Raw genomic sequence first — 25,206 nt, 5'->3', positions numbered from 1 at the left:
TGCTGTAGAAGTGGGGGTGTGTTAGACCTTTTGCCAGTGGGGTTTGGGATTTCTTGATCTGGTGGTTTTCAGGTAAGTCCACCATGTTGTCCCACCGTGGTCAGGTTAGAGGGGATGAGGGGGCTGATGGGCAGTCAGGCTGTTAGGGTCCAGCTGACGGTGACCTGGGTGAAGCATTTGACCCCCTCGATACTTTGGGTAGTGTGGTGTAAGCCCATTCAAGGGTAACTTTGGATAGTCAACTTGGACAGGTAACTAATCTTTTGGAGTGTCTCAATTAAGATCGCCATGAAGATAGTAACACAATCATCGATTTTTCTGAATGATATACAACACAACCAAAGGGATCTACGAGATCGACTGGTTAGCATTCAAAGAAGCCAAGGTATAATTCAAGAACATTTGGACCATTTTGAGGGGAAAATTACTCACATCGAGAAGCATGTTCACAGCGACCCAAAAGCCCTTCGCCTCCTAGTTCCGGTCCTCACAATCCTGTTCCAACCCACTCAATATGAAAGATTGTAGAGGTCCACATAGATTTGTTGCATTGTACCCCTTATTGTCTTTTTTAGATAGACATCTCTTAGTTGAATATATGGAACATATGCTTGTAACCCCACCTCACACCATTTTAAAATAATCCTAAACTTCATATTCTTCAACTTGTTTTTAGTTTAATGAATTTAACAAAAAAATTTATCCTTATGTAGATTTGAAACATGACATGGAACTTAATATGATTTGCATGGTATAATAATAGAACATAAGACATAAAGTTAATCCATAATAATAAAAATGAATATTAGACTATATTAATATAAAAAAATATAAAAATTAAATAAATCAATATAGTTTTATCTCAACTGAATACTTTTAATTATAAAAAAATGTGACTCAATTTTGTTTAATCTCCTTCAATATTTAATAGACGTTGTCTAACTAATATATGAAATGACTTATTTGCATCAATATTTAATAGACGGTCTAATTAATAGATGAAAAGACTTATTTGTGTGGAATCTGACAATATAATTTTTACCAAGATTGTGATTTCTTGTGATTTAAAATGTACTTTTGAATGTATAAATGGATTCAACACCTTAAAAAACCCTCAAAGCACTTAAACTTTGTAGATTAAACAACTTAAACTTATGATTCTAAAAAATCTCAATCAATATTAAGATAAAATTGATCAAGAAGAATTTCCAAAAAAACCCATTTTCTTTCTTAATTAGGCTACACGATATCTAATATACTTCAATACAAATATATATTTTTTCTCATCATTTAATATTTTGATATGTTATTTTTTTAAAATAAATTATTCCTATGCACCGACCCTTTGAACGAAGAGTAGGGGTGGCGTGGCACCTCACCTACATGCAAATCAACAAACAATTTATTTATCGCGTGTGTGATGGTGAAGTTGGTGGATGATAGCTCTAGAAGGTGGTGGTTTGAATTTGGTAGAGTTTGTATAGGTGTTTTGGGTGCAACAACATCGAGGGAATCCTCTACAACTCCAAGGAAGGAGCTCGTTTAGGTGACTGTGAGTTGTTTAGAGGCGTTGGACGAGGACAAGAGGATTGGAATTTTAGCCTTTGGTGGAAAGACTCGGAATAAGGCGTGCACGAACTGTAGCTGAATTTGGGACCTTGACATCTTCATGGGATACGTGACTTTGAGGTGAGTTAAAGAGGCGTCCCAAACATTGGTTTGGTGCATGCAGAAAGCTCAGTTGGAATCTCGCTTGGTTATCATGGTAAGGTTCTTTCTCCCTACTGGTGATGCTAAGTTCTCCATTGACTTTGCTATTTGTGGCCCCTGTTGTCTGTAGAACCTTGGAGTTTTGAAGGTCTTGTTGGTATTTTCCATGGGAAGGTTGGAATTAATTGGGGCAAGTGATTGTAGCTACATTCACTTGTCTGGTTTCTTTTGTGTTAGGGTGTATTGTAAGTGGTTTTCCTGTCTCTGTATGGTGGTATTCCCCACGGTGGCCAAGACAAGCTCTTATCTTGGCTCTATTTGTTTGCTTTGGGGATTTATTTTATTTTTAGTGCAACATTGACTATTAAGGATCGGTGGTTGAGAAACGTAGTTTGTGTGAGGGTTTTCCATACTTGGTGGCTCGACCCTACTCTCGGGGGTGTCGAGACTAAGTGGGTCATGTTGCGGAAGCAGTGGTATGGGATTTGTTGGGTTTCTTAATCTGGTGGTTTTCAAGTAAGTTCACCATGTCATGTCACGTGGTTGGGTTAAAGGGGATGGGGGACCAATGGGCAGTCGGGCCGTTAGGGGCGCGCTGATGCAACCTTAGTGAAGCATTTGACCCCCTTGATAATTTGGGTAGTGTGGCGTAAGCCCCTTCACTAGTAACTTTGGATAGTCAATTTGGGTAGGTAACTAATCTTCTAAAGCGTCTCAGTGAGGATTGCCATGAATATAACAACACAATTATTATCTTTCTGAATGATATACAACACAATCAATGGATATGCAAAATTGACTAGGTGGCATTCAAAGAAGCCAAAGTAGAATTCAAGAACATTTGGACCGTTTTGAGGGGAGAATTACTCACATCGAGAAGCATGTTCACAATGACCCAAAAGCCCTTCGCCTCCTAGTTCCAGTCCTCACAATCCTGTTCTAGTCCACTCTTTAGGCAATTAATGGTTATTGGTTGCATACTGATTCTCAATACTTTTTGGTTTCTCTATTCTATCAAAATTTGGCTATTAAAGATGTTCATAAATCTTGTGACAATTCTAGGTATATTTTTATTTACTAATAAATTTAATAAGAGTAAGACTAACAAATTTGTGAGAAAATGTAACCACTATAGAAAGAAGAAAGAAAGAAGTTATTTTAACGTCCACGAGGCTAGAGATAGCCTATGGGACAGATTGCTTCTTCATCTTCTTGATGTATTCGGCCCTTTCTCTGTGAAGCTTCACAATAAATGCTCCCAACTTCTAGACAAACCCTTCGCTAATATAATTTTGTCAATTAATAAAAAAACAAACTTTTAACTTACCGACAAATATATAAAAAATAAAATAAAAATTATTCCTATCCAACCACTCAAAGAAAACAAAACTTACAATATGACGTTTCATGCTTATTAAAAGTTAATCTTAAATCATTAATACATCAATCTTACGTGTTTACAAATCCAACACAATTTAACAGTTTAACCAACAACATTTGATATTATAACATATTCCATAAAAAAAACTAAATAAATCATTTTTATGGTCTACCTCAAACAATATTCGAAAGTAGGCGGGAGATAGCTATGACAGGGTGGTCCCTCTGCCTCTAAAAAGTCAAGAGTATAAAATGACAAAATTTGAAATAAACCGAAATACATAAACACCGTACGCTTGACCCCATATTTATAAATATAAATATATATTTATATTTATATCTATATCGATTCTCCCGCCCCTCTCCCCATTCAAAGTTGAAGGAATCCACAGTACTTCCCATTCATATTTCTGTCAAAATCCTTGAACGCTGTGGGTGCTGTGGATGCTGCAAACCCTCGCCATTTCCCTCATCTTCACTTCTCCTCGATCGCTACTACCAATTGATCGCATTGTACAGTTTATTGGTAGGCAGATTTCAAGCATTTGATATGAATCAGTACCACATCTATGAGGCCATCGGACGGGGCAAATACTCGGTATGTATTTCATTACATTTTCTTTCTTTTTTCTGTTTTGTTTTCCAGGTTTCTATCTTCGATCTCAGATCCATGTCTGACCTCTGTATTTCGCCGGTACCAATTTCGGGTTATCTGTTTTGCTTCAGACCGTGTATAAAGGGAGAAAGAAGAAAACAATCGAGTATTATGCCATCAAGAGCGTGGACAAGTCCCAGAAGAACAAGGTGCTCCAGGAAGTAAGTGTCTCACATTTGCCCCTATTCTTGCCCCTGTTACTAAATTCATATTAATTTAAGAGCAATGCCGGACTCGAACATGGTATGTGCAATTTAACCAGGATGCTTTAGATTACTGACCCAGATTTGCAGCATGAATCAGGGCCCAGGATCCCCATTGAAGCCCATTTTGTGTTTAAATTGGGTAAGATGGCTGGTTAGTAGGTTTTGAGCTAGTGGCCTCCTTTGGATAGGGATCGGTTTTGTGTCAAATGGGTTATTTAGATTTTAGTTTGGCCATGTTTATTACCGTTTTTTGTTGGCACTGGCGGTCTAATTTTTTAAAAGTGCATTCTATATCATGGATACATAGCAGTTGGGGGAGTGAACGTGAATTGCATATTCTACAGTGTCAAAATTGGGAGAAGTATCCATCTATCTATGTCTAGTTCCTTTTTATTTTATTTTATTTTTAAATATACTTTCTTTAAACTGGAGAAGCATTACGTTTAGCCCGAATACACTAGACACAGGTGGCATGCTTTCATAGAAAGGATGCTCTCAAAGCTTGACTCAGTATTTGTAAGCACTTCCATACATTTAAGTTATCATAACAGGTGTACTCTTTTGTCAACATCCCTTAAGGTTTGTACCTTGGCCTGCTTTCATGGGAAGGATGTCTCTCAAAGCCTAAATCAGTGATTGTAAGCACTTTCATACGTTGAAGTTGTCATAACAGGGGTACTCATTCGTCAACATCTGTCAAGGTTTGTACCTCGCCCAACCTCTTGTTCATATTCCAATTAAAATTGGTAGGTGGCCTAACCGGCCACTCTCTTCACCGTTGAGCCATTACCCATTGGCAAGGCTGGGAGCAGTGTGGTTTGTGAATTGTAAATAAGTATTTTTTTTCATGGTGCAATCAGTGAATGTGCAAAAACTCGCAGAACGAAACCAAATAAAATGCTGGTGATCTTTGCCGAAGGTTAATAGTATCAGTGAGATGGTAAATTTAATTGCATGAAGAGTCGTAATTATTTCCAGGAGACGTTAAGCAGCAGCATCGTAGATTGATTCTAGATAGTTTTCATTGACATCACATAAATCACAAACTTAAAACAGAATTTGCATGCTACATAGCATGGAATATTAGAAATAAAGGCATTGGGGCTGGTTCTGCATTGTGCCGCCTCTTTGGAGGGTGAATTTGACAGAACTCGCAAGTTTTGACGAGTATGACTGAAAGTTGCCATATCATGGCAAGGGTTGATCGAGTAAAGCTGAGTGTGGCCCAATGCAAACAAGAGCATGGAAAGCTGAATGAAAATGGTGAGTTTTGCTGAATCTTGGTAAAACTGGGAAATCTACCTAGTGCAGGGAAGATGAAGCAGGAGAACAGATTGATCTTACGTGGCTCTGTCTATTGCACTTGTCAAAGATATGCAAATTTATTCACCCAAGAGAGTGCAATCAAACGCTGAGCTCAAGCAAGGAGTCAAATGAAGAGATAATGGTCATGTGATGGTTCCCGATCACAAGGAGCAAGTGAAAGGGGAAACTGAAATTCTTATTTACTCGGAGTCCAGACGCACAAACATTCCATGTCCAAACCTTATAGTCATCGGCAAAAAGACGATTGCTAAGTTAATAGTGGCATTGGCTTGAGCTTATAAATAATGAAGCAATTGAACAAGAGAATGGACTTGGCATAAAGGAAGTGCATATGATACAAGATGAGATTTCAATTGCATAGCATGACTCAAATCACATTATTTTTTGAGAGTGTAGTTGATTTTGACAATAAATTATTTTCAGTAGCTGAGAAGAGGGAGGACAAGCTTCAATATTCAAGTGTATTATGACATGTTTAAATAATGGAGTGGCATTATCTAATACATCGTCATTTCATGTTAATCGAGAATACAGGGTTCCACTAATTGGTTTCTTTCAGTTTGAGAGGCATTTCTTATTGGATAATTTGTCATGGACAATTGCCTAATGTTATAAGTGTTGATAATTATTATATTGTAGCATGAGTTGGTTATACATTTTGAGTATTAGATATTGTCTACATGTGAGATGAGGTGGGAAATGCTTTTTAATTGAAGTCTTTTGAAAGTAAGTGTGCTTAGAGGATTAGCGATGTTGATGTGGAATAGCTATAATTGAAGGTTGTGCATGCACTTGTTCTATATTTTCATTTTTTGTTAATGAAGGAAAGATTATTCTATCCAATTGTGTTGTTTGCTTCCTTCAAAGAATAATTGTGTTGAAAGGTTTATTCTATGGTCAAGTGTGGGGAGATGTGTCACAAGCAAAGTTATTATAATTGGAATTAGAATTGATTTAGGGCTAGACATAGATTAGATTGAAATTGGTTGAAAAAATGGGATGAAGATTTGATTGACTAAAAGATGACATTTCTTTTTTGCCTACATGGCTCATGGGTTGGCTTAATCAAATGTGGGTCATCCAAACTAGTTGGTTCCATCCTAAACTTGTGGGTCTAGGATCGAATTGGCTTGTTAGCACAATTTAAACCTAACAAAAGGTGAATTGTATTAATTGGAGTTAGAGAAGGAAGGGTTTTGCTAAGTTTAGAGGTGCATTAAATTTGGCAGAGGGACACACAAGTGAAGCTAAGGCGCAATTTACTTTTTCTTATTATTTTGACTTAGGAAAATTTATTTTTTGCATAGTCGAAAAGTGAATCGATCTCAGTCATCCATTGAGATTTAATCTTAGCCATTCATGGAGTTTGTGGGCCTCAACCGACTTTATAAGGAGGAAAAGGGCACATACATGTCTTTGTATGCACTAGATGATTTGTGCGTTTAGTTTAACAAAAGAGGGGTTTTCCAGATCAACACATTGTGGCAAGAAGGGAGGTTGAATATCCTTATTGTATTCCTTTAGCCAGAGTACATCTCCTCTAGGGTTGAATTAGCCTGCACAAAAGGGTCAAACTAGCTTGTACGAGTCTGTACAGTGCACATGCAGGAAGGTCGAGTAAGGAAGGAGTGCGCAAACTAGCTCTGTTGAGGGTTGATGGTTTGAAGGGAAATTTTCACTCATATTTGTAATCATTATTTGAAGAATTTTGCTAAGCAAAATAATAAAAACACACAAGTTGACAGGCTTTCCCCAGATGGGGTTTCTTGGGTAAATTTCTAGTGTATTGTTCTATTGTGTGCTTGTGTCTTCAAGGATTTGTTTCTTCTGCCGCTATTATGATGTTAGAATACTCAACATATTTAGTAAGTGAATTTGACGGTTCAATTTTCAATTCTTTCATTTCAGAATACTTATTAAATTAGCAGTTGGGTATTAGAAAACTAACAAATTGTTATGTTGTAGGAAATGTTTAGTACAAGGTTGTACCAAACTTGTTTTTGTATGGAAATGTTTAGTATAGGGTCATACCAAACTTGTTTTTGTAAAAGAACATGTGGTATCATATTGAAACATGTTTTTGGTTGGTGAATTGTCCTACATTCCAGAAACACATTTTTAGGTCATATCAATGTTTGTACAATGCATTTCCATCAATAAGTCTGTCTATTTTGATGACTTGGCTTTTACTAGGATTGACCAAAAATGCTAGCAATTAATGGTAATGTTAAAGCAAAAAGAAATGCCAACTTTTATATAAATTTTTAACATTACAATTAATTATTTTAGGATGTTTTAGAGTGGTTTGAATTGTTGATTTTCCAATGATTTTTTACTCAAGTAATTACGTTCCATTGATTTCTTAATCAATCCTTCTTGTGTCACATTCATCATTAAGCAATTATACATAGAAAATCTCAACAATAAAATAATAATGTCAGTAGGATCATGAAGAGACAACTAAACACGAGACACAAAATTTTATCTTGGGCAAACCCTACCTAGGGAAAAACTCAACAACCTTTTCTTAGGAGAAATTGTTTAATTCAACAAGAGATACAATTTGATTTTCTAGTGAAATTAGGTCAAACAAGACCAACAACTAACACAAGTCAAATTTGGTGAAATTGTTCTAAAATAGCCTTATACAACCTGTGGTAAACCGCCCAACAATGTTATTAGGACTGGACCGTACCAGTTTGAATCGACTGGTTCGACTATTTTGAGGCAAAAACCGGTTCATATCGGTGACTTGAATTTCTTTTGGCTAATTTAGTACCAAACCGACCATTTTCACCGAACTGGCCAGTTCGATACTGATTTAGCAAAGCTACATTGAACATAGCAAGTGGGGATTCTTTTGCATTCTCCCTTATTTTTCATTTTCATCCATTTACTTAATTTTTTAACATTTCCATGAAATGACTCAAGATGTTTGAGAGTGGTTTTGACCTCATTAAATTTCATATGGAGATTGTAGAATTTTAGATCTCACTCAAAATCCAACAAACTTAATGATTTTTCAAGATTTCAGGATTGGGGGGATTGCAATGTTTCTATTGGATTTTGTCATGTACGAAGGTATTGAACTTGCATTTAATCAAGAGCACCAATCCATTTATATACCTTAATGTTAGTGGCGTTGTTTTTTGAGGTCCTCTATCATGATCCTACTAAAAATGTACCCACCACTCAAACAAAATCTTGAATTGACATGCTAAACACTTTTTTTATTATTATCTTACTTCAATGCTTAGAGTGTGATATTGATGACAAAGATCCCTATATAGGCAAAGATTTTGATGATGTGTAGGTATTCGTTGTAGCATGACTTTTTTGGATGCTAGAGGCCATGTAGGTCTTGTTTTTGGATGCATTTTCAGTTCCAATATGGATTGGACTCGGTGTTATTTTGGTTATGTGCACCCTTACATCCTCCATAAATGAGAACTTTTGCTTATTTGTGTATAAATGGTTTCGATTCATATCGATGCACATGAATATATGTGGTTTTCTTTAAAATTTGAATATTTTATGTGTTTTTGGTTTGGTTTTTTTACCTGTTTTTGTTTGATTTTGACCAGTTCCCGGTCCGGTGGGTCCATCGATTCAATGATTGGTCTGGTTTTGATAACATTGCTGTCCAGACATAGGCCTAATTATAACCTCTTGCTATTGCCCAGAAACCTTGGTTTGTTGCCCAGAAATTTCGCTGCCACAAAAGAATTTCTTCCTCACAAAAACTTGGCTTCTTCCTAGACTTCTTCGCATGTGTGAGCAAAAGATTAGATGCTTCTTGTGATGACCCGAATTGGTGTATAATGAAGGAGGTCGAGAGACTCTTTTATAGTGATCTAAGGTGCCCAAGGGGCACATCTCTTAGTGCTAAGCTGACTTAACCAATTGGAGCCGACCTTACATTTGGAGGCAAAATTTTGAATTTTAAAATTTAACGTTTCCCTCTTTTATTTGGACATGACTTGAATTCAAATTTATATTTGTATTTTCATTTTCATTTTCTTATGAGAGCTAATGCAATTAAAGAATACCGACCACAACTACCAAAATTCAACACCAACCTCATCAATCTTCATATGGAGAAAGTGCAATTTCACATCTCATTCAAAATTTAGTAGTAGTAGGTTTTGAGATTTTAGGAATGGTAGGATTAAAATATTTTCATTGGATTCTATCATGTATGAGGGCATGGAATTGTCATTTAATCAAGAGCATCAAGCCCTTATGTACCTTGATGTTGATGTTGTTGAACTCCTATCTCATTGTTTTCGCAAAAATGTACCCTTCGCCCAAGCCAAAATCATTGATTATGCATGCTAAGCTTTTTTAATCATATTTTAGAGCTTGGATTAGGTAGTTTTCATCAAAATTAGATGGTGTTGACAAAAGTCCTTGGAGCATCAAGGCAAAGGGAAAGGTCATACAAGAGGGAAAGGGTGATACCATTGATAAGGATCCCAATATAAGTGAGGGTAGAACATTGCTTATCATTTAAATGCTTTTTCTCATTTAATCACAATGTGTTTTTAAAAAGCTTCAAAGTTTCATTATAATGTGCTATTTATAAAATATCACTCTCTCTTTCTCTCTCTCTATTTGTGTGTGTCTGTTCCTCATTTCCAAGTATTTGAGGGGTTGCATTTTCTTTTTTGGAAACACATATCTATTTCCTCTTACTGTGCATCTTAGGTGAATTGGTTTGGACTACTAATTTTAATAACTATTGTTACAGGTGAGTGTGTGCAACATTGATGTAATGTTAGCTTGATGGGTTGCATTTCCCTTTTGGAAACTTGTATCGATTTCTTTGTATTTTGCATCTTAGGTGAATTGGTTTGGACTGGTTGATTTTGATAAGAATTGTCACAAGTGAGTGAGTACAACATTGATACGATGTTAGCTTTTCACGTGTAAAGAATATATTTTAACAATAATCAACCTAGATCCATTGAAACCTCAAATAATTCAAATACTAAGAGGGATCAAATATCTTGAGGTGAAAACCTTTCCATAAGTTTTTGCATTGTTAAAAGTATTTTTACTTGATGCAAGAACATTGTCCTTCACCTTAGTGAGACCTCTTGAACCTTATGAGATCCTTCTCAGTTCATGGCAATAGGATGCACAAGTAGGAAAGAGGAGAGAAACATCCTCATTTCATTTTAGTAGGATGCATAAGTAGGAAAGAGAAGGATAAATCTCAATTGTTTATCCTCTCTCATCATCATTGTTTACAATGTTTGGGAGGAGTTAAGGTTAGGAGGTACAAAGGAACCTTGTCAGAATGTGAGAGTTGTTTGATCCACTCCTCTGTAATTAAGGATGTATGGTGAATTATGTGGGGGGTTTGGGTATAATGATTATGGAGCTTGATGTGCGATAAGTATTTAAATGCATGGGAGAATGCAATTAATTATGAAGGTGATGGTTGGTGTGCTTAGAGTGATAAAGGAAAATAATGTTGGCATTTTGATAGGATCACACTCCTAGAGATAAGAAGGGGAATAACAAAAATGAAACAAATCTTTGATAGGAACCAAAACAAAGAAGAAATCCATGTTGGAGAAGCAATTTCGCCATCTTGGTAAACCTATTACAGTGCAATGGAGAATTGTTAGGTAGAACTATGAGGGGAAAAGTTGCACAAGCATACAATGAGATGGCACATAAAAGAATACCAATTTCGAGCTGAGGACAACAAAGAGGTGTTGCAAATGAATTTTTGAGATGTTGAGGGCTATGTCTACTAGGATGGATGCGATGGCATCAACCTAGAGCAAAGGAGCTATAGTTGAACTTTGTGATGTGAGTTATGATGAGTGGAACTAGAAGTTCCACAAGAAGCTAAAGAAGCCAAGCTTCAGAGGAGAGGCTTATAAGGGCATTGACAAATTTGAGAGTTAGATTAAACATGGAAATTCCTACATACTCATGACATTTGAACCCAAAATAACTTATTGGTTGATTGGGGAAATGCATGTTTTCTTTTAATTCTAGCAAAACAAAGACCCTAAGAGAGTGAAACTTGCATGCACCAAGTTGAATGGCAATGCATTTTTACGTTGGGATAATTTGCAATTGTATAGGTAGAGGAAGGGTAAGGAGAAAATTAGGGCTTGGGATAGGATGATTTCCAAGTTGAGGGGGAATTTTTGTTAATGGACTACTCTTTTAATTTGTTTAGGAAGATGCACAACTTGGGAGAGAAGGAGTTCACCATGAAGGAATACATTGAGGTATTCTGTTAATTGCCAATGAAATTTGGACAAAGTGATGAGGGTGATGAGGTTGTTGCTAGATGCTTTAGTGGCCTTTTATATACTCTCCAAAATGAGCTTAGCATGGTGCATGGAGAGAATTTGGTCTATTGTTGACTACTCTTTTAATTTGTTTAGGGAGATGCACAACTTGGGAGAGAAGGAGTTCACCATGAATGAATACATTGAGGTATTCTATTAATTGCCAATGAGATTTAGACAAAGTGATGAGGGTGATGAGGTTGTTGATAGATGCTTTAGTGGCCTTTTATATGCTCTCCAAGATGAGCTTAGCATGGTGCATGGAGAGAATTTGGTCTATTGTTGAGGCATACTAGTTTGCCTTGCAGGTTGAAGAGATGTTGAGAAAATAACAGAGTTCTCGAGGCAAAATAACAATAGGTACACCTAGAAACATGTTTGGAAGAGGATAAACTGGTGGGAGCAAAGTGGAAGAGGCCAACATAAGTAATTATGGCTAATAGTTTAAGGGAAAGTATTGTTGAAGCTTATAGCAGCTCCAAAAGGCCTTTTGCATAGGCTTGGTGTCTTAGTACGTGGAAGATGATTTATTGACCCTTTAGGTGCTTGCTTGGTGGAGTAAATGATTTATGTCTTCTTTCCTAAGTCTAACTTAGGATAAGTACAATAATTAAAGTCAATTAATTATTGTGGACTCATTCAGTGGGGGCCAAGTTATAGGTTCCAACAATTGTATTTTTCCTTGTAATTCTCTGTGGGGTCGAAAACCTTGATTTTCTAGATTAATGAATGATGGAGAATTGTTGTGGGTATTTATTTGTTGCAATGTGTGATTGATCTCTCTGATTTTTTTTTGTTTCTTTGTTGCATATAATTACTAGAGGCTAAAATACTAATGATTTTATTTTTCAGTAATTCAAAATTTATTTAGTTAATTAAATAAATTGTTAAGAATAAATAATTCTCGTGAGAAAATAAATCCGGGCTGGTATTAGGAGATTTAACATGGTATCAAAGCTTTCTAGATAACTTTGAGAGAGAGATCCAAGATCACTAGGGTTTGCAACAACGAGTTTCTTCTTTTACGATAGCAAAATTATTTTTTAAATTTTTGCAGCTAGGATTTTGTGACCAAGGTCAATTTGTGAAGATGGCATCATTGAGTAGTTTGTGATATGAAGATAGGTTGGATGGGGCCATTAACTTTAGTCCTTGGAAAGAATGGATTACTATGATTCTAAAAATGAGTGGTTTGTGGGATCTTGTGAACACAGACATTATGGTTCTTTTAGATCCAAACCTAGTAACAGAGCATAATCTCATTGATATGAAAGCGAGGTGTATAATCTTGGATGGTGTGAGGGATCATATAATTCCTCACATATTAGGAAAGGACATGGGACATTAGATGTGGGTAGCCCTAATTGGTCTTTATCAGAGGACAAACGAAAAATGAAAATGGTGCTACCAAAGAAGTTAAATAGCATTAGGATGAAAAGATTAGAGACTATAACATCTTACCTCACGAGGATCCATTAAGCTTGTGATGAACTTGCAACTGTTGGAGAAACTGTGATTGATTTAGAGTCGGTGAAGTTAGCTCTGATGGGTTACATTAAGCATTGGACCACCTTTGTGGATGGGATCCTTGCTAGGCAACAACTCCCTGATTGGGGTCGGTTGTGGGATGACTCTATCCAGAAGGAGATTTGGGAGAACTCATTGACCAAAGGACAATGAAGGAATAGTGAGGAGAAGATGAGCTTGATCTTGCTACACAATCAAAAATGGGCAAAGGGAAGGCCAAAAAAAAACTAGAGTGAAGGTGGAACCTCATAGAATAAAAAAGAGAAGGACATGAGCAAAGTCAAGTGCTTTGCATGTCACAAGTTTGGGCATGTTTTCAGTCAATGTCTAAACAAGAAGGGTAAGGGAAAGCATCCACGACAACCATTGAATAGATGGAGGAGAAGTGTCTGGTTTATTGACAGTGGAGCATCTTGTCAAATGTTGGGATCTTGAGACATTTTGACTAGCATGATCTAGGAACCTAGGGATATACATGTACAACTTTGTGATAATGCCAAGTATGCAGTAGAAGGAATTGACAACATTAGTTTCAAATGGACTTAGGTGGTATCATGGAGGTGAACAAAGTGTTGTTTGTACTGAGTGTTGAAATTTTATGACCAAAAAAAGTTTCTTGCACTCCCAACTCGGTTTTAATTTCACCTTATCACTCCCATTCAATTAAACGCCCTTTCCCATAAACATACATTCAACATATAGAATTTTGGAAATGAAATTTTCAGATTAAAACGCATGGGACTGTGAACACACGCTGAAAATAAATATGGACATACCTAGACCAGCAACACACATAAAATACATAGATTTTTGGTCAACTTAGACCCAGGCAAAACCCTTTAATCTTCTCCGGGGAAAACCTGTTAGAGAGCTCTTCAAATTTATTTATCTTTTAAGTTCAGGAAAAATGCATTTGTAGAAAAAACAAAACAACAAAATACAACTTATCTCTTCAGCGCAAAAATCCTTGAAAATTGTGCCCACTTTGCCTCAATTTCTGTGCCTTCTTGAAGATGAAAATATGTATTGTAGGATACGACTATACAGATTGTACTATACGTACTTAGTACGGACTGTATAGATTTTCATATTGCTGTGCAGACTGTACATATTTTTTTTTCAAAAACTTCTCTTGAACGGTGTGCAGCTCACAACATTCAATGTTGTTCGTACTGTACCTTCTGATGTTTTCTATGCCTTGATTTCCATGCCCAGCTTGGTCCAGAAATCACTCTTTCAGCTTGCTGCAACAAATTTCTCCTTCAGAACTTTTATCTAGCTCTTAGCCTCCTTTCTCCAATCTGCTCATGAAGAATGAATGCAATCTCTCTTTTCTTTTCCCCCTTTTGTTTCCCTATATGACTTTTGGGCAACCTTAAGGTCCAATGGCTCAGATTCATTTAGATCAAGGGATGAGAATAAACGTGCATTTAGTTCTCACTTTATTTTTTTAACTCACCCATTAAATAAAGTACAAACATTGTACTTTGTTGAAATTTGGTATCGGAGGACAAGTGGTTCCCTAAGGCTTTGATCTTTGGCCTAGGGAAAAGTGTCCAAAAGAATTTAATTTTTCTCCTAAAGTGACTTTATAATTTTTATAAAGTCAAATCTAATCTAAAAGTGACTTTAAGTGATAAAGTTACTAAAGTCTAATTTTAAAATGACTTTATTAAAGTCAATGAAAAATTAGAAATGAAAAGTGACTTTGGAAATAAATGACTAAAGTGGGGTGAACTAAAAAATAGAAAGTGAGATTTAAATGAGCATTTAATCTCAGCCTTAGATCTCAATCTATTTCAGCCATTGGATTTAGGGATTATCCAAAAGTCCCCTAGGGTTAGATTAAGGGAGGAAAAGGAGGAAAAGGTCATTTCATTTTTTCATGAGTAGATTGAGAGAAGGAGAGCAAGAGAGCAAGGGAGATTTTTGGACAGGGAGGAGAAGGAGGCAACAGCTTGGCACACATTCCAAGGCAGCATTCCAGCAAGTCCATACCACTGAGTTAGCACACAGTGAAAGGCAGGATTTTGGCACGATTTTCTAGAAAGGCAATTCAGCGTTTTTGGAGCAGGTCGTACAACGTTTTACAGCAGGCCATACAACAGTTTTCAGCAGTCCATACAACAGTTTCCAGACAAGCCGTACAACAACATTTCACGCTGAAATTTGGCACAAAAAACGAGGAGGCCGTACAACATTTATTGCTATTCAGTTTTGCTGTTTGCAGTTTTTCCAGTTGGCTGTGAGGCATAGAAAACGAGATAAGTTGTAAAATTTGCTTGTTGATTTTTTGCTGAATATTTCTCACTGTAAAAAGCATTTTCCAGAAATAAGAAAGAGCTCTCGAACTGGTTTTCCCCAAGAGTTGTAGGGGGTTTTTCCAGGGTCACCTTGACAAAAAATCACTGTGTTTAAATGAGTTAAATCGCTGTTTGTATGTGCTGATTTTTATATTTCTGCATTTTCCAGCATTCTGTAAAATTTCCAGAATTGTGTTTTCAACAAAATTTATTTTTCAGTTGTTAAATGTATGGATATGGAAAAGGGCATTTAACTATTTTGGAGAAATAAGGTGAAACTGAAAACCGGGGTGGGAAATGAGAAACTTTAACATACTTTATTTCTAAAGTCACTTTTCACTTTATAAAGTCACACTTAGGGAAATAATTATTTTGGACACTTTTCCCTAGGTAGAGGCTAACCCATGGGAAACCACTTGTTCAAGGTACATTAAAAATCAACACTCCCTCTTATCGAGGAAAGCATTTCTCACCCCGCCCATTTTGTCCCTAAAATGGACATGCTTGCCTCTTGGCAAGGACTTCGTGAGAACATCGACCACTTGCTCATCTGTTGATATATACTCCAGCTTCACTGCCCCCTTCTGAACATAGTCCCTGATGAAATGATATCTGATGTCAATGTGTTTTGACTTGTCATGAAACATTGGATTCTCCGTGAGTTTAATGCAACTCTAATTATCACAGTGAATAACCATTGGTCTCAACTCCTGATCAAATAGGCCATACAACAATTTGCGAAGCCAAATGGCCTCATAACCAACTTGACTAGCAACCATATACTCAGCCTCAGAAGAGCTCAAAGCAACTGACTTTTGCTTTCGATTGAACCACGACACAACTACCGAACCCAATCTGAAGCAACACCCTGAAGTGCTTTTCTTGTCAGAAGCACAACTTGCCCAATTTGAATTTGTGTAACCTGCCAACCTCACTCCATCTCCCTGCCTATAGTCCAGACCATAATCAACAGTCCCCTGCACGTAGCGAAGAATGTGCTTTGCAACTACCCAGTGCACCTTCTTGGGCTCAACCATGAACTGGATAAGTGTGTTCACTACAATGCATATATCTGGCCTAGTGTTGACCAAATACATCAAGGATCCAATAAGCTGCCTATACAATGTGGGATCCACCAAACTAGAATCTGAAGCATGAAGCTTCTTCCAGTTGGTGATCATAGGTGTAGACATGGGTCTACAGTCTGCCATGTGAAATCTGCTCAACACATCCATAACATACTGCCCTTGCCCCAAAAATATATGCCCCTCCTCCCGCCACACCTCAAGCCCCAAAAAGTAATGCATCAACCCAATGTCCTTCATCTCAAATTCCATAGCAAGATCCTCCTCGCAACCACTAATCAGTCTCTCTGCCCTAGTAATGAACAAGTCATCAACATATAACACAAGAATGAGTAGTTCATCCCCTACAACAATGTAGTATAGGTTCGGATCTGCATCACTCTTCGTGAAACCCATCTGTTGCAAGTAAGTATCAATCTTCAAATACCAAGCTCTCAAAGCTTGCTTAAGTTCGTAGAGTGCTCGCCTCAACCAGCATACATGGGTCTCCCGCCCAAGTACCTCAAAGCCCTGTGGCTGCTCAACATACACCTCCTCCCCTATAACTCTGTTCAGAAATTCAGTCTTCACATCCATCTGATGGATCTGCCAAGCCATTTCTACAACAATAGAAATAAGGGACCGGATAGAAGTGTACCGAGCTACGGGAGTGAACGTCTCATAACAGTCAACTCCCTCTATTTGTGAGAACCCTCTAGCCACAAACCTCGCCTTGAACTTCTCAATGCTGCCATCCGCAACATGCTTGATCTTGTAGAGCCACTTGGAAGTCACAATTGACTTGCCCTCAGGGCTAGGCACCACTTCCCAGACATTGTTCTTAATGATAGAGGCATATTCCTCCACCATAGCTTCTCTCCATACCTCCTGGTTGGCAGCCTCCTTATAGCTAGTAGGCTCAAAGTCAACAATGCTGGTAGCCTTGGCTACATAACTGCAAAACCGCTCAGGTGGCACACTCTCCCTGTTCACCCTCTTCGGAGGACCAACAGACTCTGCTTCCTTCAAGGTGTCTTGAAGCCACTTGGGCCTCCTCTTCCTTGAAGAAGCTTTCCCATAGGGAACCTCATCCTCTGTCCCCCAGTTTGGTGAACCTGAAGGTCTGCCAACTGACCTTGGTGTGCTTGTACCAGCACTTATCCTCGAAGAACTTGTACTAGCACCTGTGCCTGTGTCAGCTGAAGTGCCATGCGAACTCTGTACCAGTGGACTCCCTAAAGAAGTGCTCGCTGAACACGCAACTGGTGCCCCAGATGTCACTAACACTGAAGTACCTCTTGTACCAGTCGATCTAGAACCCTGAGGTCTTTCTCCCTGTACCTGACCTCCTTGCTGAGAAGAAGTATTTGACTCTCTCTCATCATAATCTCGTGATCTCTGATAGGCCCTCTCCTCCACGAACTTCACATCCCTCCTAATCACCACTCTCCGTTTAGATGGAATGAAGATCCGACAGGCCTTCAAAGTCTCGCTGTAACCCATAAAGATACCCTTCTCTGCCATGGGTTCCAACTTCGTCCTTTGCTCCTTGGGGATATAAGAATATGTGAGACATCCAAAGATACGAAGATGTCCCACATGAGGCTTCTCTCCAGTGAAAGCCTCCTCCGAAGTCATATTCCCCAATACTCTGTGAGGACTTCTGTTCTGAAGATAAACAACAGTATTACAAGCCTCAGCCCACAAAAACAAAGGCAACCCCTGATCATGAATCATCGCTCTAACAACCGCAACAATAGCTTTGTTCTTCATTTCAGACACTCTATTTTGCTGGGGGTTATAAGGAACTGTGAACTCCCTCCTAACGCCCTCCTGTGCACAGAAGTCAGAAAACCCACCATCGATGTACTCACCACCATTGTTTGACCTCAAGACTCGAATCTTCCTACTTGTCTGCTTTTCCACAAGAGCTTTGAACTCTCTAATGCGATTGAAGACCTCACCCTTGGTCTTCAGGAAATATATCCAAGTCCTCCTAGAGTAGTCATTAATGAATATAACATAATACTCATAACCACCCAAAGACACATAAGACATACGACCACTCACATCAATATGAATCAAGTCTAGTATACCTGTAAATCTGTTGTTGCTCCCTGGGAATGGTAACTTGGTGTACTTGCCCAAAGCACATCCTCTGCAGACCTCATAATGCTCGACACTGAAATCAGGAACTCCAGTAGTGATCTCCCTCAGTACTCTCAAAGCTTCATGATGCATATGCGCCATCCTCCGGTGCCATAACTCGCACAAGTCTCTATTGCTGGTGGTATTAGTGTGAGTGCTACTAGATGTGCTACTCACCAATGCTCCTGTCGACTGAAAACTGACCCTGTATAGTTTGCTAGAGTGGACTCCAATCACTTTGGCCGAAGTGATGGAAGCTCCCTTGGGATGCATCAATACTTTCCCTCTTGAGAAAGTGATGTCAAACCCCTTCTCCTCCATAGCAGACACTGAAATCAAGTTCTTCTTCATCCCTAGAACATACAAAACATCCATGACTTTCAAAGGAGGCAAAGACTCCCTCTCAAATGTCACAGTCCCCACACCAACAACTCTCACAGTGCTGTCATCTCCTAGTACAATCTCAATATCAAGTGCCCTCTTTGCAAGCTCTGAAAAGAACTCCCGTGCACCTGTCATATGGCGGGAAGCCTTGCTGTCTATGTTCCACACGTTGGATGATGTACTCCTACTAGATGTAGAAGTAATAAATGCAAAGTCCTGGTCAAACTGTGAAGCAAACTGCTCCACTTTTGCTGAAGCTGCAATACCCTTCTTCCCCTTGTTTTTCTGCTCAGGACACATAGCAACATAGTGTCCCATCTTTTGACATGCCCAACATTTGACTTTGGACATATCCATATGTTTCTTCTTCTTCTTCTCCTTTACCATAGCCCCATTTGATGAGGCCCCTTTCTTGGCGTTCCCTTTGTTCTTCCCCCTGGCTGTCAAGGCTACATCCTCCTCATGTGCTATCTTCACCCAACCACTGCCAGTCTTTTGTATCTCATGCTGCACACAATCATCCCAGAATCTGTTTCAATTGGGAAGATTCTCCCTAGAGGTAACAACATCTCCAAATATCTCCCAAGACTTAGGAAGTCCCGCTACAACTTTCTTGACTAACTCTGTGGGTGCAACTGCCTCACCAATAACAGTCAAATAATCACGTACTTGTTTGACCCTGCCAAGATAATGAACTACACTTTTAGCCTTTGTCATCCTCATGTTCTTCAATTGTTCTTTGAGTACCATCTTCCTACTCTCATTGGTACTTTGATAGAGAGTGGTTAGAGCTGTCCACATCCAATATGCATATGTGTTTCCTCTCACCTGAGGAACCACATGATCCTTCAGTTTGTCCATCGAAATCCTTTTTGCCTTTACATTATTTTTTGTGAATTCAACAAGTTCATCTGCAACAGTAGGAGGTACAAACACTTGTCGCACTATGTCCCAAACTGTTGCCTCCTCAAACACTATCTGAATTTTGTCCTTCCAAACGACATAGTTGGATATCCCATCCAGTCTGTCCTCTATCCTTAAGAACATGGCCATGACTGCTGTCCAAAATTTACAAAACCAAGAAAATGGAGAAATGAACTTTCCAGCGCACCTTGCTATCCCAAAAGTTTAGTTTGTATGAAATTTCACCTTTGTTGTCCCAAATATCAGTTTGCTGTCCAAAAATTCAGTTTGTTGTTCAAACCACTGTTTGCTGTCCCAAACTACCCTCTGCTGTTCAAACTGCAATTTTCAGCGTGTAGCTCTGATACCATGTTGAACTTTGATGACCAAAAAAAAGTTTTCTGCAATCCCAACCCATTTTAATTTCACCTTATCACTCCCATTCAGTTAAATGCCCTTTCCCATAAACATACATTCAACATATAGAATTCTGGAAATGAAATTTTCAGATTAAAACACATGGGACTGTTAACACGTGCTGAAAATAAATATGGACATAACCAGACCAGCGACACATAAAAATACACAGATTTTTGGTCAACTTAAGACACAGGCAAAACCCGTCAATCTTCTCCTGGGAAAACCTGTTAGAGAGCTCTTCGAATTTATTTATCTTTCAAGTTTAGGAAAAATACATTTGCAGACAAAACAAAACAACAAAATACAACTTATTTTTTCAGCCCAAAACTCCTTGAAAATCGTACCCACTTTGCCTCGATTTCCGTGCCCACTTGAAGCTGAAAATATGTACTGTACGGTTACCACTATACATATTGTACTGTACGGACTCCGTATGGACTGTACATATTTCTGTACCACTGTATAGATACGACTGTACTGTACAGACTTTGTATGAACTATATGCATTTTTGTACCAATGTACGAATACGACTGTATAGATTGTACTGTACGGACTCTGTACAGATTGTACGGATTTCCGTACCATTGTATAGATTTTTTTTCAAAAACTTCTCTCGAACGACGTGCAACTCACAACATTCAATGATGTTCGTACTGTACCTTTTGTTGTCTTCTATGCTTTAATTTCCATGCCCATCGTTGTCCAGAAATCACTCCTTTAGCTCGTTGCAACAAATTTTTCCTTCAGATCTTTTTTCTAGCTCTCAGCTTCCTTTCTCCAATTTGTTCATGAAGAATGAATGCAGTCTCTCTTTTCTTTTCCCCCTTTTGTTTTCCTAAATGACTTTTGGGCAACCCTAAGATCTAATGGCTCAGATTCATTTAGATCGAGGGATAAGAATAAATGTGCATTTAATTCTCACTTTTTTTTTGAACTCACCCATTAAATAAAGTACCCACATTGTACTTCATGTCTAAAGTCACTTTTCACTTTATAATTTAACATTGACTTTACCACATATAAAGTCGCTTTCACTTTATAAAGTCATGCTTAGGAAAAGAATTATTTTGGACACTTTTCCCTAGGTAGATACTAACCCATGGGAAACCTCTTTTCCAAGGTACATTAAAAATCAACACTGAGTTTGGAGAAGAATCTCCTTTTTGTTTTAGCCATAGATGACAGAGGACAAAAGTTAGCTTCACGAGAGGTGAAGTGGCTATTGGGCCAAAAGGAAATGATCCTAGCAAGATGCGAGTAATTGGAAGAAGGGAGAAAAATCTCTATTTGTTGAGAGGACAGTCGGTGAAGGCTCTCGTACATGAGAGTGACGACTAGAGTGATATCTAACATAAGAGGATGGGACACCTACAGTATAGGGCTCTTGCTATGTTACATAAAATGGTTTTAGGTTTTCCATAGGTAAGGGTGCAACATGATGGATTGTTTAAAGGGTGTGCACTTAGCAAGCAGGCCAAGGTTTTGTTTCCTCACGACGAGACTAGGTCTAAGGGAGTGTTAGACTTGGTGTACTTAGACATTTGTGGTCTTATGTCTGTAGAGTTGATCATAGGGTCTTTGTACTTTGTGACATTCAGAAATGATTTTTCAAGGAAGACTTGGATCTACTTTTTGAAGACCAAGGGTGAAGTTTTTGATCGATTTCAAGTGTTCAAAGCTCTTGTGGAGAATAGATTGGGAAGAAGATTAAGGTGTTTAGATAGAATAATGGGGTTGTGTATACATCCAATGAGTTCTAGGATTTTTGTAGGGCAATAGGGATTAAAAAGGAGCTGGTGGTACCTTACAACCCTAATGGAGGCAACGAGGGCAATGATTCATGACTTGGAATTGTCTATGTTTTTTTGGGTAGAAGCCTGCAATACAACTATTTATGTGCAAAATAGGAGTCCTCGCAAGATATTGGAGGACATGACTCCTGAGGAGATGTTTACAGGAGTGAAATCGGATGTGAGCCATTTGCGCATCTTCGATAGTCTTGTATATGTCCACATTCCCACGGAGAAGAGGACTGAACTGGAGCTCCTGTAAAAAAGGGCTGTATTTGTGGACTACTGTGAGGTCTCAAAGGCTTATTGAGTCTACATTCTAGGATAGAGGAAAGTAATAATCAGTCGAGATGTTAGATTTGATGAGGGGAGGACCTTTAAGAGGTCTCAGGAGAGAGAGGCAGTAGGGGTACAGGATCGGGAGTGAGAGGCTCTTAAGGTTGATTAGGGACTAGCAACACCAACAACAAGGACACAACTTGTAGATATGGAGGAGCGAGATATTCTTTTGAGCTCTAACAGGAGGAGGTCGAGATGCACTGAGTAGACCTTAAGCGATGCTAAGGAGCACGTGGAGGCTCCTAGTAGCACTTTCATGCATAGTAGACCATCGATGAGATTTTCTAATTATTTGGGCTTATCGAGAAACTTCAGTGAGTTTGAGCCTTCCACTTTTGAGGAGGTTGCATATGAGTAGGTTTGGAGGGTTGCCAGGTGGAGTATAGCTCCATCATGCGGAATGATGTATGGGACATAGTGCTGAGACTGAAGCGAAAGTTTGTGATCACTTCTTAATGGATCTTTAAGATCAAACATGCAACTAATGACATTGTCGAGAAGTACAAAGCAAAGTTCTTGGCGAGAGGGTTCTCCTAATAAGAGAGAGTGGATTATGAGGAGATGTTCGCACCTGTTGCTAGATATGCATCCATTATAGCAGTTATGTCCATTGCTTTAGAGATGGGGTGGATGATATATCAGATGGATGTGAAGATTGCTTTCCTTATAGTGTAATTGAGGAGGAGCTCTATATCGAGCAGCCTTAGGGGTTTGAGGTGCATGGGAGAAAATCTCATGTATGCAAATAGAAGAAGGCCCTTTATGGGATGAAGTAGGCTTTGTGTGCATGGTACACCAGGATTGATGGATAACTTCTTGGTTTGGGCTTCACCAAGAGTGAGGCAGACTCTAACTTGTACTATGTACTTGTTGAGGGTTAGTCGCTCATCTCAGTACTTTATGTGGATCTCTTCTTGACAAGATCGGAGAAGCTCATAGGGATGTGCAAAGAGGATATTGCTTCAAAGTGTTGAAATTGTACTAGATTCAGTCTTCATAATTATGATTTTGTAAGGAGTCAAAAATAATTTATTTGATTCAAAAGAAAAATTATTTTATGATGTCCCATTTGGACATTTAAAAGAAAGAAAATATTTGCATTAATACTCCATTTGGCAACCAACTTGAATCTCATCTATGGAAGGGGAATTTAGAGTTATTCTTCTGTAAAATTTAGAGCTATTCTTTTGGGGCAATCAGAGCTATTTGAGGCACTATACTACTCTAGAATGTGAGCTATCTGTGGCACTACATATTTGAAATATGCGAGCTCTCTGTGGCACTACATCCCTAAAGAATGTGAGCTATCTGTGGCACTATATCTTTGAAATATGCGAGCTCTTTGTGGCACTACATCCATAAAGAATGTGAGCTATTTGTGGCACTATTCCTTTATGGAATGTGAGTTTTCTGAGGATGTATTTATGTAGTTATGTGAGCTATATATTTTTGTGATTAAGCAAGCTTCTTGAGGCTACCTTCTTCTATGGTCATGCAAGTTTTTGAGACACATTCTTCTGTGAGTTTTTATTTCAATGATATATGGCATCCAAAGAACATATTTATAGGTAGTCTTATGAACAATACTATGGACAGACATATGGAGGGCTGACTTGGCACTTAGGAAATTGATCTTTTGGTATGGTTGGTTATAACTTGGATATGTCTCTTGTTGACAGATTATATAAGGAAAGGATTGTTGGGTTTTGCCTTGGCTGCTAGCCTAATTTTTGGTGTCTCTTGTGCACTATGATCTATTCTTGAAGTGAATGTATAATTGCTTGATGACATAAATTAATGAAGTAGAAGCTAAAAGTAAACATACATGTCAATCACAAGTAGTTATCATGATCAAAAATTCAACTTGTAATCAAATTTGAACACAGAGTTCGAGATGAAGGACATTGGCTTGATACACTACTTTTTGAGATTGCAGGTGTGGCAACAACTAGGAGAGATTTTCCTTGGGCAGGGCAAGTATGCAGTTGAGATGTTGAGGAGGTCAATGATGGAGGATTACAAGCCTATGTCTACATCGATGATCACTAATCTGAAGAAGCTAAGTGCTTCTGAAGGAAAGTTGGTGGATCCCACATTGTATAGGTAGTTGATAGGGTCCTTAATGTTTATGGTTTGATATCTGTTTTGTTGTGAACACACTCAACTAGTTCTTGATGGAGCTAAGACAGGTTCATCAAAGCGCAGTGATGCATGTGCTAAGGTACTTGCGAGGTACAATGGACTTTGGATTGAGATATGTTTGAGTTGGTGGAGTGGAGTTGTAGGCTTACATAGATTTTGATCGGGTTGGGTGTGTTGTGGAATGCGAATCCACATTTGGATGTTGTTTTAACTTGGGATCAACCATGATGTCGTGGTACAACAGTAAGTAACAATCAATGGCACTTAGTTCAATAGAGGCATAATACATGGCAATGAGTATGGCGAGTTGTGAGGCAATATGGCTTCACAAGGTGCTTGCAGGTCTACTTGATCTTAAGATGGGGCCAATGATGATTCACTGTAATAATCATAGTTGCATTAAACTCTGAGAATCTGGTGCTTTGTGACAAGTCCAAGCATATGGAGATTAGATATCATTTCATTAGAGACAAGGTCAAGAGAGTTGTTGTGAGGTTGTAGTACATTTCCACAGAGGAGCAGGTGGCAGATATTCTCACTAAGCCTCTAGTGAAAGGGAAGTTTGTGAAGAATCGAGATAAGTTGGGGGTG

At 38.4% G+C, this 25,206-nt stretch overlaps 1 protein-coding gene across 1 annotated transcript in view; it reads left to right on the top strand.

Moving 5' to 3' along the window:
* The first annotated feature begins 3,475 nt into the window (after window positions 1-3,475).
* Window positions 3,476-25,206, top strand: part of LOC149139802 (serine/threonine-protein kinase RUNKEL-like) — a 75,897-nt gene continuing 54,166 nt past the window's right edge. Inside the window, exons 1-2 of the mRNA XM_089449246.1 lie at window positions 3,476-3,688; window positions 3,817-3,906. Coding sequence (XP_089305372.1) covers window positions 3,641-3,688; window positions 3,817-3,906 — 138 coding nt within the window. The 5' untranslated portion in view covers window positions 3,476-3,640. The remainder of the gene's footprint in view (window positions 3,689-3,816; window positions 3,907-25,206) is intronic.

The sequence above is a fragment of the Pinus tabuliformis genome, chromosome X, assembly GCF_031772625.1.
Source record: "Pinus tabuliformis cultivar Carrire ecotype Pingquan chromosome X, CPIR1, whole genome shotgun sequence".
Classification (NCBI taxonomy): domain Eukaryota; kingdom Viridiplantae; phylum Streptophyta; class Pinopsida; order Pinales; family Pinaceae; genus Pinus; species Pinus tabuliformis.
Note: the sequence above shows the minus strand (reverse complement) of the source record. Positions and strands in the feature narration are given on the sequence as shown.